At 49.8% G+C, this 12,084-nt stretch overlaps 1 protein-coding gene across 6 annotated transcripts in view; it reads right to left on the bottom strand.

Moving 5' to 3' along the window:
• The window catches only part of Qtgal (queuosine-tRNA galactosyltransferase), a 71,725-nt gene that overhangs the window by 5,013 nt on the left and 54,628 nt on the right, over positions 1–12,084 (bottom strand). For 3 of the 6 annotated variants that reach the window (XM_075989725.1, XM_075989729.1, XM_075989730.1), the window contains exons 7-12: positions 8,912–9,007; positions 7,101–7,225; positions 2,647–2,782; positions 2,462–2,530; positions 1,981–2,055; positions 849–1,071 (exon numbers count right to left, since the gene is read on the bottom strand). In XM_075989725.1, coding sequence (XP_075845840.1) covers positions 949–1,071; positions 1,981–2,055; positions 2,462–2,530; positions 2,647–2,782; positions 7,101–7,225; positions 8,912–9,007 — 624 coding nt within the window. In that variant the 3' untranslated portion in view covers positions 849–948. Of the gene's footprint in view, positions 1–848; positions 1,072–1,980; positions 2,056–2,461; positions 2,531–2,646; positions 2,783–7,100; positions 7,226–8,911; positions 9,008–12,084 lie in introns of those variants that run through there. The other 3 variants (XM_075989727.1, XM_075989726.1, XM_075989728.1) reach the window with 2 other exon arrangements.

Here is a 12,084-nt window from a genome sequence, read left to right as displayed (position 1 = left end):
TGGTATACACCTGCATGCCAGCAGTGGGGAATTGGGGACAGGAGGACCCCTTGGTTTGCCTCCCTTGCTCAGTCAGGGAGCTGAGTGAAAGAACCTGTCTCAGTAGTGATGATGAAGCCAGTGTCAACCTCTGACCTCCCCTAGCATACACAAATATACCACGCACACAAAGAATATCCAAAGTATGTAACACAATCACAGGCAGGTCCATCTTCCTTACTGTGTTAAGAGAAATGCTACAGACTGCTAGAAGATGCTTGGTAAGCAGTGGAAACAGCTAAGGAGGGGCCTTTCTCTCCCACAGTATCATATACCCGTTTCCAGGTGTGACTGTTATCTGCTACTGTGTGACACCACTCCATAGGAGACACAGACAGATAGACGTGTCTCACTTTCTGGGGGGCCAGAACCCAGGCCTACCCCTGTAATGACCGGAAATGAGCCGTCACAGATTGGAAGCCATGGGTTGAAACACAGGCTGGAGTTCTACCTATGGCCCCACATGTGGGGGACAGCCGCACCTTTTGCTGAGGGCCCACCATATCCATCACTGGTAACAGAGGGTGACACCACCATCTTTGAAGCTGGTGATACCTTGTCCTGCAGCTGCTGACATTTAGGGTGGCCATGCTGTCTCTCCTGGTAGATGTCTAGAAATTCACATAGGACTTGGAGAGAGACAAACTATCCAAGAATAAAAGGAGTCAAGCAAATAATAGACAACTTACCAGCACTTGCCATGAGACCTTTAGGAATAAGACTCCCCTGGACCCAAAGCTGGAGCGGGATGGTGGGTGGCTCTGAGGCCAGCGGTGAGCAGATACAGTTTGACAAGAGGGACTGGGACACAAGGCCGGCTTAGCTCTGCCTCAGCCTGCACCCAGAAGCTTCTCAGTGAAAAGACAGGCCCATTTTACTACAGTGAGGAAAAGCCATGGACGGACAGGGCTACTGACCATCAGGATTGCACACGGTCAATGACCAGGGGCAGGTCCCACGGGCAGGACATACTAGCCCTCCACAGCCCAGTACACATCCCTTCCAGGTGAACTCAACTGTGATGGATGCTTTCTGTTAATAAACATGACGTTCTGTATAAGAAAGAACTTCCTATGCATGATCACCATCGAATCCGTTAATGTCACCCCATTAAAGAGTTCTGGGAATATCTGAAGAGCAGACTCCCAAGAGAGGGAATCTGCCACATGCTTGACCAGCCAAGAAACAGTGTCCAGAGCAGATGAAGAAAGGTTAGCCATAGCTCCACCAAGAACCTTGCTGTCCCGTCATTGTTAGCTTGGCACAGTTGTTGGGGACTCGTTTCCTGGAGAGGCTGGGATTCTGTGTAACACTGACCACAAGTAACCTTGTTTTCCACAGAAACAGGATGCTTGGCACCTATGTCCACATGACCAAAAGCAGAGAAACCAGATGAACCGAAGCAGGGTCCTGTGGCCCCACTGGTCACCACCAGGCTGTTACTCTATGTGGGCAAGGCTGCCCTTCGGGTAACATGAGCCACAGCGCTTGAACGTGGTGGCTGGGCTCAGAACAATGACTTTGAGAACAGCGTTACAAGGGTGTTACCAGGTGTGCCCACCTCATCCCCCACCTCTAACTTAGCTCAGGGTGTTTTTATGGCCACCTGTCTCCTCCAGTCTTAGATTCCTCTCTAGTGCTGGGATTAAACGTATATACCACCGCCACCTGGCCTCTATGGCTAACTAGTGTGGCTGCTGGGATTAACGGTGTGTGCCACCACTGCATGGCTGACTAGTGTGGCCTTGCACCCTGATCTTCAGGCAAGCTTACTTACTAAGGCACAAACAAGATACCACATAGTATCTTTACTGATTTACAATAAGGATACAGGTAGCGGGGCTATGCTCCGGTGCCCACGGTCAGGTCTTGTCCTTTGTTTTAGTCACTTGTCAGAGTGGGAAAGCACTGAGGAGCCCCACCACCAGAGCCAACACTCACCAGCTTCACACAGATGACAAAGGGGGACCGGGCAGCTTGGAAATGCAGGATGGGGACCTTCGGCTTGGGTCTCTCCTATAAAGATGGTGCCAGCCATGAGTCACTAGGGCGTCACGCAGAAGGAACTCCCTGGAACCTGTCCTAACCATAGCTTCTACTCTCAGTAGCTTGTGGTCAAGTAGCTGATGGAAGTCTTGGGCCAGTCGGGGCAGGACAGGTGGTTGTGTCCCGGATTCTGGCAGCCCCAGCCACCTGATAGCCACAAGAACCAACTCTGGTATGCCAACATTGATGCCCATACCGAAGGAACATGTAGCCGTTTCCCCCAAGGACAGGGGCAGAGTCCTAAGGGGTCCTGGAGACTCTTTGAGGGCTACATTTTTGGGCAGAGCCAAAAATGCCAAAGTATAAGGGGAAGCTGGCATGGTATGGATGATCCTCCCCTCTAAGGTGCTTTGGTGGTCTGCACACGGCTACATACCTGAGACTCCTCGTGGCAGTAAAAGCCCTTTCTGATCTTGTTCTCATCAACATCACAGAAGGCCACCACCTGGGGGTGAACACGGACAGGCAGGTCAGATGGTGGTCGCGGGTGTATGGTAAAGACATGACAGGATTGAGGGAGTCAGGAGAGTGGCCAACGGGATGAGGAGGACAGGGTCCTACCTTGCACCGGCTGGCTGCTGTCAGGCTGCGGTATAACCTACGCCCCTGCTTGCCTGCATTCCAAATGGTGAAGCACTTCCAACGGGTCAGGACTTGTTCCTCTAGGAAGTGGACACGGTGGGTCCAGATGGTCACCCTGTAGCCAAGTAGAGGGGAAAGCTAGGGCTGGCCAGATGTTGTGGGCTCCAGAGCCACCTTACCCCTTAGTCCTGGGGACACACGTGAACGGCTTACATGAAGTCTAAACCAAGGGAGATCTGGTTCTACCTACCACTGTCATAGTTAGAGGTCACCATGAGCCACCATGTACAGCAATGCTCTTTGGGAAGCCTTTAGCCACTCATACTGATCCCAATTTCTATTTGGGACCCTGAGAAATACAGACTTGATGGATGGGGGCCTCTCCACAGCTGCCAGTTCCACCAGCACACGAGTGCCTCCAGTATGTGGCAGGTGTGTATACGTGTGCACAACAGGAGGGTTCATGCAAAACCCAGTGGCTGGCATCAGGTATCTTATCATTCTCTACCCTACCTGAGACAGGGTTGAACCTGGAGCTCGCCAACTCAGCAAGACTACCAGCAAGCTCTAGGGATCCTGTTTCCCTTCTCGGCACTGGGGTTACAGGTGTGTGTTGCCTTGGCTTTTTATGTGGGTGCTAGAGATTGAACCTGGCTCCATCGGTGAAGTGCTTACTGCAGAAACATGAGGACCTAAGTTCAATCTCCCCAGGTTCCAAATTCTAAATGTGGCAACTAGTCCTTCTGAGTTAGAAAGAGAAAAGGAGTGAGAGTGGACCAAACCACCCTGGTCTAGTTTCACAGAGGAGTCAATACTCACAAGGAAGGCCTGGGTAAGGTCATAGTCACACTAGGAAATAAACTTTCTACCCTAGATGTCCCTTTCTGGGCACAGTAGGCCCTTGGATGAAGATCTCCAGGGCTGGTTCTTTCTCCTGAGATCTCCTCACCTGCTGCCCCTCATCTAAGGGCCTCCCAGACCCTAGCACTCTGTCCTTTGGATGGTGCCTCCCTTGTATTCAGGGCTGCGCCTCCTGATGTCACTACCCACATCAAAGCATGCTTTGCCTGTTCAGCATCTCCCTGAGATCTCCTGTGTGAAAACATTCTAATTAGGGTTGTGCTTAGCTCAGTGGTTTTGGTAGGGGATTCCCTGGAGGTTCTGGGGAACAACATTTAATCCTGAATCCCAGCCAGAACCCCAGCCAGTTCTCTTGATGGCTGCAGCGCCCCCTTTCTAAGAGAAAGTCACACACAGGACTTGCTTCAGCTCCATACATATACCTCTGCAGCCATACTGTCACCCAAGGAAAGGGAAGACCCTGAGAGTAAGAACCTTGATCTCACATCAGACCTCAAGCAAGGGTCAGATACTTCAGCAATGTCATAAGCCAAGAAAGGACCTTCTGATTTCCATCTCTCAGCAAATTTTAGAGTGATGGGCCCAGCCAGTTTCAATAATGGGAGCAGAAGGCAGGAGGGTAGAGTCAAAGGCAAAAGATCAAGACTAGCTGGCACCCCCAGCAAAAGTGTTGACACACACGTCTGTCCGCTCTAAGTGTAGGTGAGGGTTCTCAACAAAATGAGGCTGAAGCAACCCCAGGCACAGGCTTCTCAGACCCTGTGAGATGCCAGCAGGCCAACCTCCATCTCATCCTAGCCCCATTGTGAAGGGTTCATGGATATGAACACAGGAGATGTAGCAGGGGCTATGAGGCATCTCTATGTCCTCTCGGGCTCCTCAAGGAATGCCCTGCCTAGACATGGCTAGAGGGCTGCTTGTCCTCACTTGACCTCTGAGGACACCCTGAGAGTTTGTTCCCATAGCGTTGGTCACTTCAAGAGGTCTGTTCTGGTCAGTCCCCTGAGCAAGATGTGATGTATGCATCAAATCCATGAGGGTACATGCACAGTGCTCTTGTGCGGTATATGTGCACACGCGCCGTGACTGCCCATGTGCCTTTCTGCATGTATGTATGTGACATGGTCATAGGTAAGTAAACATGTACAACAGCAGCTCCTGCTAGAAACTAAGCACGGATGATGTGTTGGTGAGATCCTGCCCACGCACTCGCTGGGTCCACTGGGGTATCTCTGTGTGAGAAAAACCCTGATCCTGCTATGCTCCATCTGTGAAGCTTACTGTGAAGCTTACTTACAGGACGGTGGGTTTAACTGGACAGTGAAGTCAACTTGGTTTCCCCAAACCCTGGGCACCAATGATTTTATACTGCAATCCCAAACCTGTCCACCAGGACTGGGCTCCAGCTGTAAGGCTCTTAGCATCCTGAGTTTTGTTAGGTGGCTTCTAATGGGAAGGGGGGTTGCGTGCAGTTACTAAAAGGTGTGATGCAGAAACTGCAGGACATCTGGGCCTTGCTAGAGCATCCTGCACTCGTCTTGTTTCCCCTAGGAATCTGCCTGGAGAACAGGCCATCTGGCATCCAGCAAGTTTGTGTCTTTTTGTTAAGAGACCATCAACTTAGAGCTGGGGTCAACAGCTAAGGGAACTGGTTTTCTTGGACCCAAATGCCTACACTGAGACTGAAAGATCACAGGCTCAGCACTGTACCACCCCACAAGAGTCCATGGGTAAGCGGTGGCTGGTGGGGTGGGAAAGGCCCCTATTCCCAGAAGGCATGGTCACTGGTCAGTAGCATCTGTGGCCAGAAACAAAAGGCTGTAAAAATCTTGCCAGAGGCACATGGGGGATGACCCACCTGTCCCATCAGGTACCACAGCAGCCGTATGTCAGCACAAGCCGTCTTGGGCTGAATACCAGGGGGCAGGACGTGTCTGGTCCCCTCATTCCTAATTTTGAGGTGCATCTTGTTGCTGCACTTATCTGGGGAAAGGGCCCCATTTAGTTCTCTCCAAATATTTGATAAAAGCACGAACCCAGCCTCATACTGCCAGGGAACAAGGTCAGAAACATACTTCTCTTCAGCCCTCAACTGTGATAATGGGAAGCTAACAGCTTGCAGAATATAAGCAGCCTGGGTATCATAAAAGGTTAAACATATCGGAAGACCAAAGAACCCTCAGTGAAAGAATGAAGGCACCAGATGAAGTGGCAACAGTCGGTTCAACAGCTCACGAGTTTAAGGAATGCTTGATTTCCTGAAGGGGCTATTCTCCTCTATGTCCTTTGGTATCTGAGGTATTACACACATGAACAAAGACAAATGACACAAATTCAGGCCATTTTGAGCCTGAAATAAAAACGACAGAATCGAGGTATTGCCACCTGAAGACTTCTGATAGATTAGACAAAGACAACTCTCAAGCGAGCTTCACGTTGTAATTACAGCTGCTATCCTGGGAGGTGGTGCGGCTCACAGCTTAAAGACTTTAATCCAACACAGAAACTCACATTAGATCACTTATTTTTATGCTGTGGGTGGCAAAGCTTACTGTGAAAACACAAAGGCATGAACTCTGTCTACACAGGCCGCTCTGCTGAGGGCGTGAGGAGTGCCTGCTGGGTGGGCTGCAAGCCACCACCCAGGAGTCGAGACTCATGGACGAGCATGGGAAGGACCCCCGTTATACAAATGACCACATCCCAAGGCCGCTCACGCTCACGTGGCCTACGGGATGACAGGAGATGAGTGTAGTGTTTCGGTCAGCCAGTAGAATCGGTACCAGAAACACCTGCAGCTTGGTGCCCAGATAGCTCTCACAGTGTTCTGGGACTAATTTCTACTTCTATCAGTGGACACTGGGAAGGGGTTCCTTCTTGGGAGAAATACTGCTGTGTGTTTTAATGCAGGTATAGTTTACGCAGGACGAATATAAACCTATCCTAGCTGATTGTTAAGACAGCTGTGCTCTTGGTTTGCATCTGTTTCATTTGCACTTCTGAACCTAGTTTGCTAATGTGGCTGAGGTTTTAGTGAGAAACATGGTCTGTTGCTCGTTCTCTTGTAACACACCTCTGTCTCACACACAGCACAGACTGAAGAGTTAAGAAGCTCTCTCTTTTATACTAAGAGCAAGCCTGGTTCCACATCTTTAACCAGTGGGCTTGGAGAGCCAAGGACAGATGGCCCGCGCCAAAGAAAAGTGAAACAGAGTCCACTGTTAGCCCATCAGATCTTTTCTTGGGTCCCACGGTGAGCTGCGCTAGGTTAGAGCAAGCCTTCACCTCACACAATCAGGGAAACCGGTACTTGGCTTTGGCACTGGTATTTCCTGACCTCTGAAACAGGACATCCAGTAGCCCTGAAGGACTTACTATGAGGTGCTACAGTATACTCTGACCCCACCACTTTCCTCCTCAGTGGTATTCCCTACACCCCACCCTTATGAGCTTCATGAAGTCCTGACTCCAATCACACCAGTGACTTACAAGTGGTCTGGGCCCGGCCACACCGGCACCTTACCTGTCCTTGCCGTCCCAGATATTTCCAGGACTTGGTATGTCCTACTTACTCAAGGACCGAGTGTGTGGCTGCATACGGGTGATAGCGGTAGAGGAGCAGGTTGTGGTCCACACGGAAGACGCCACCCCCTTTCCTAAGGTGCTCATAGAAGAACAGCAAGTCCTCTGGTACCCCCTGAAAAAGCCAGAGGACAGTGCTCACCATGCTGGTACTGACCCAGGCCGTCAGGAGCTGTGGAAGGGTGTTATGTTTAGAGCCAAGGACGGTGGCTCCTGTGGCCCCAGCTCTCTGGGAGGCAGAGCTCACAGGATCGCTTGAGCCCAGAAGCTAGTGCTCAGCCTGAATGCCACAGCCAGACTTTGCCTCAATAAAAGAATCCACTGTTGATACTCAAGGGTGATGTAGGTTGGTGCAGGTCACATGAAAGAAATGGAGATTAGTAACTTGTTCCTCAGCAGGTAAGGAATGAACTCTAAGACATAAGGATGAAGCAGAGGGTAGGCTGTTGTGTGGATCTTAAGTCCAGTCCTGCTTAAATTCTACTCTGTGGGGCAGAAAAGGTCTTGGGGCAAATTATCAGCAATCAGTGAACACAGAGCTGCATGGCCTTGGAAAATGGAAATCTCATCAACGTGGCAAAAAAGGGGATGGTTAGCTGGTTTCCCGGGAGGCCGTCAATGAGATGCTGAAAAGGGGAAGAGACTGGATGCGTCAGAAGGCAAGGATATCACCTGAGTGCAGTCTGTTACAAGGTTGTATTTTAACATCGTGGTCAGAAGGGGGCGATGTTGAGCTAGGAACCAGGAAATAAGCAGAGAGACATGGAGGTGAAAAGTACACTTGTCTCAAGCAGAACAAATACTGCCTTGATGAAAATTCACTTCCTCCCACACCATATAAACACCAATGTGCTCAGAAACAAAACTTGAAACAGGTCTCTGAGCCGTATCATACAGCCTTAACAAACAGGAAGGTGTGGAGGTGGGAACGTTTTGGATGGAAAAATCAATACCTACTCAAACTGGTTTCAAAAGGGAGAGTAAATAACACAAAACAGATCTGAGGATGGGCTTAGCTCAGACTGGGGTCAGGCTCACCAGCAGAGATGTTGCTTGGGAGTGAGAATGTTCACTATTGCTAGGCAGGGGCTGGAGGACAGCAAGGCCATCCCTGCAGGATACAAGCCAGCCCTGAGGATTCAACAGACCCAGAGGTAGAGACAATACCTTCCTTACCACCTACAGTTTCCCACCAACAGCATTAATGCAAGCTGAGGTACCGTGAGCCCACAGCCAAGATGCACCAGAGACGTTGTGGCTCCGAGCATGTTCACCGAAACCCACTGCAGTTAGCACAATGGTGAGTACCACGGGGGTGCTGGAAAGTGTAGTGGTATACTTGTATTTTGATAAATAAATCTTGCCTGAAGACCAGAGGCAAGGCTAAAGCCACTAGAGGTCAGGCAATGATGACACACACCTTTAATCCGAGTAGCCACACTAGTTTGCCACAGAAACCAGGTGTCACACGCCTTTAATCCCAGCCCTAGAAAGGAATATAAAACAGAAGGCGACAGCTCACAGACACAGTCTCATTCTGAGATTCCTGGAGGCAGGATCGTCATTTTGGACTAAAGAGAGGTAAGAGTCAGGGACTGGCTGTTTTGCTTTTCTGACCTTCAGGTTGTGAACCCCAAGTTCTGTCTCTGGGTTTTTATTATTTGTGCTACAGGAAAGAGTCTGAAGTGATTTCCTGAAAACCCTGGCCTGATTATCGGTGCCCTGCAGGCACCCCCCCACACACACACCCGCCACCTAGGGGAACCCAGAAAGAGCCCAAGTTCTACTGGTTGGCACTTACCTGTCCTCCTTCATCAAACAGGCCCACATGGGAAAACCAGGCCCGAGAGCAGAACCACGTGGGCATGATCACTGTGGGGCCGTGGGAGGTGAACACCTAAGAGAAAAGAGAAATTAGGACCAATGTCACTGATAGGAAAGACCAGCTTGTCAGGAACAACCTACAGTCTGTTACTCATGTGTCATTAAGAAAGTGACAAAAGAATTTATGCCCCTTCTTTGTGGGAACAGGATTCACAAGACAGACAGGAGGAAATTAACCCAGGCTACTCCCAGGTCCCCACTCTCCAGCTGATGCTCACTGCTAAGCTCATTAGGGAACCCTCTGCTTATGCAGGAGGTGAAGCTGTGTGTGGGGTCCGACAGTAAACACACTGCTTCTAACTGCAAGAAGAGAAATCTGAAGGAGCGTGAAAGGATTCCAACCAGGACTAGATAATGAAGCTCAACATGGCTTCCTGGAATGATACAAATATCACAACTGACTCAAGACACAAAATCTGAGTAATTTCTAATAGCTTGAGCCTTCCCACACACACAAAAGAAAGCCATGGCCAGGTGGGTCTCTGGTGAACGCTGCCAAATGCTTAAAGAACCAACACCCTCTTCACAATCTCTTCCAAAAACAGTTGTGCAGAGTCCTTCTAAGTCACTCTATGTAGCCAGGATCACCGGATGGAAGCAGCACACGTAAGTGATCTTTATGAACAGAGGCAACAAAAATGCTCGTGAATGGAGTTTAGCGGTCACAGAATAGGACCATACCCATGAAGAGGTGGTATTTACCCCAGGACAAATGCACCAAAAGCAGACTGAGGATGAGAGAGCCTAGATAGATGCAGTAGCATTTGGTAACACCCCGAGCTCTGCCAAGAAAAGCCCTGGGCTGTTGAGAGCATCGGCTGATATAATGTACACAAAACCCTGGCACCAAGTCTGGTGTGCCACAGAACTCAGTTAAGGTCGGTGCCTCCACTGCTTAGGACTTTATGGTTTGTCATGTACATGGAACATACTCATCCTTTTTCATACACAGCCACACCTTCTTAGTGGCCAGCTCCTACTCATCCTGACCAACATGTCGTTAGTTAAAATGCTCTTCCCAGGGACACCCTCCCTAGAGCTTACTGTCATCATACTGACATGCAAGTATCTATGATTGGCCTCTCAGCACTGGCTGGAGCTTCCTGAAGGCAGAGAGTGCCCAGAGAGCATCTCCTGGGAGGAAGATTTTACACCTGCGTTACTCTGACTACAAATGGTCTGGGCCCAGTCTCAGCTAACCCAGGACAAATGTCTGTATCAGAAAGGTAAAAGAGCAGCCAAATCTTGTTGGATGTGGTAACACACACCTATAACCTAAGCACTGGTGACATACCACGGCATGCCAACATACACCTAAATATCAATGAATAAACAATAAAAAGAACTTTTTAAAATTAGGTTTAATGAATAAAGGTCCTTTCCACCAAGCCTGACGGCTTGAGTCCAATCTCTGGAAACTGATATGGTGGTAGAAAACAGCCTCTCTCAAGCTGTCCCCCAACCTCCATATACGGGTAACAGAAGAAGCATGCTCATATAGAGAATCAATCAATGTTTAAACAATCTTAAAACCACACCTGTATCTCAACACTCAGGAGGCTACAGCAGGAAGATCAGACAAGCCTCGGCTACATAAGACTCTAGCTCAAAAAATTATAATCAATTAAAAAAAAACAAATAATAATAGTCAGTTCTCAAAGACAATGGTGAGGGACTGAAGCATGTCTAAGCCAGGTATGCCCTTGATGGGGAAAACGCCACAATCCTCGTAAGGAAGATACGCAGCCCAAACTCCTGCATCACCTGCTTCAAGAGTCTGCCCTGATGAACGGTCTCCTTTCTCTGTTATCCCCAGTCAGTAGCAGGAGGACTCTCCAGGGGTGAGTGTCTAGGCGTGTCTAGGTGGCCACCTCATCACCACCACTCAACAAATCTCTACAGCTGTAGTGTCCCTTTGAGCGGTGAAGGTCAGCTATGTGGCTGGGTTCCAGGCTATGGTGGCTGAGCAGGCCTGCTATGCGCGGTGACTACTACACCACATCCCAGGGTAGAGAGATCCCAAGGTCCTGGGCTTTTAGGAACATCACACCAAGAAAAAGCATCAAAGGGACCCTTCCCAATAGTCTAGTTCCCACCTCCCTGAAGTCTGGCTCAGTCCCTGATGGAGGGATGGATAGACTTCCAGCTTTTGTTCCAAGGAAATGGCTGTCAAAAGGAAATGAGGCTGCTTCATCGGGGAGTCAGGGAGATTGCTCAGGCGGTGGGGGAGCAACAAGGGACAGGACAGACATCTGGGGGAGCCATCCTCAGCAGCTTGAAGGTGGCAGCTGGACCAGATGAGGGAGCCATGGGCAAAGGGCCATGCCAACATCATTGCTGTGAAAGCCGTCTTCCCTTAGTGCTTCAAGGTCAGGTCCTACTTGGGTAATTCCAGTCCATGAGGGTCACTGACACCAGACAACTGGTGGGCAGCCAGATGTTGGAAGAGGAAGGAGGAATTTTCCCAGATCAAGGGTCCAAGTATCAGGCAGTTTGGATAACACCTCACACAGAGGTGACCACACAGGGGGCGCTCAAACAAGGTCTGTGTGCTCCAATACTGAGCCACAGACACTAGGACCCTGGAAACCCTGAAAGCAACCACTTTCAGGCTTCAGGATTCAATCCATAAGCACAAGCCTCAGCTCTCTGGCTTTTTTTCGTTTTGAGACAGGATCTCACTGTATAGCTCTGGCTGTCCTAGAACTCACTATGTAGACCAGGCTGGCTTCAAATTTACAAAGATCTACCTCCCTCTGCCTTCCAGGTGCTGGGATTAAAGGCATTGTGCCACCATGCCAGGCTCCGTATATCGGTATTTTGCCTGCGTGTATGTACACCTGTCCACCATATTCGTGCCTGGTACCCTCAGAGGTCAGAAGAGGGCACTGATAGAGAGGGACTGGAGAGGCAGATGGTTGTGAGGTGCCCTGTGGGTGCTGGGAACAACCTGGTTCCTCTCTAAGAGTGTGGTTAAGCTTTCTAGCTCCTACTTCCACTTCTTGACAGAGAGGCTTAGTGGAGTTTGGACTCCGAGACCTTCTCATTTCTTTTTGAGCCTCAAGGATCCTTTAGAATGGGATTCAGGGC

The sequence above is a fragment of the Microtus pennsylvanicus genome, chromosome 11, assembly GCF_037038515.1.
Source record: "Microtus pennsylvanicus isolate mMicPen1 chromosome 11, mMicPen1.hap1, whole genome shotgun sequence".
Lineage (NCBI taxonomy): Eukaryota > Metazoa > Chordata > Mammalia > Rodentia > Cricetidae > Microtus > Microtus pennsylvanicus.
Note: the sequence above shows the minus strand (reverse complement) of the source record. Positions and strands in the feature narration are given on the sequence as shown.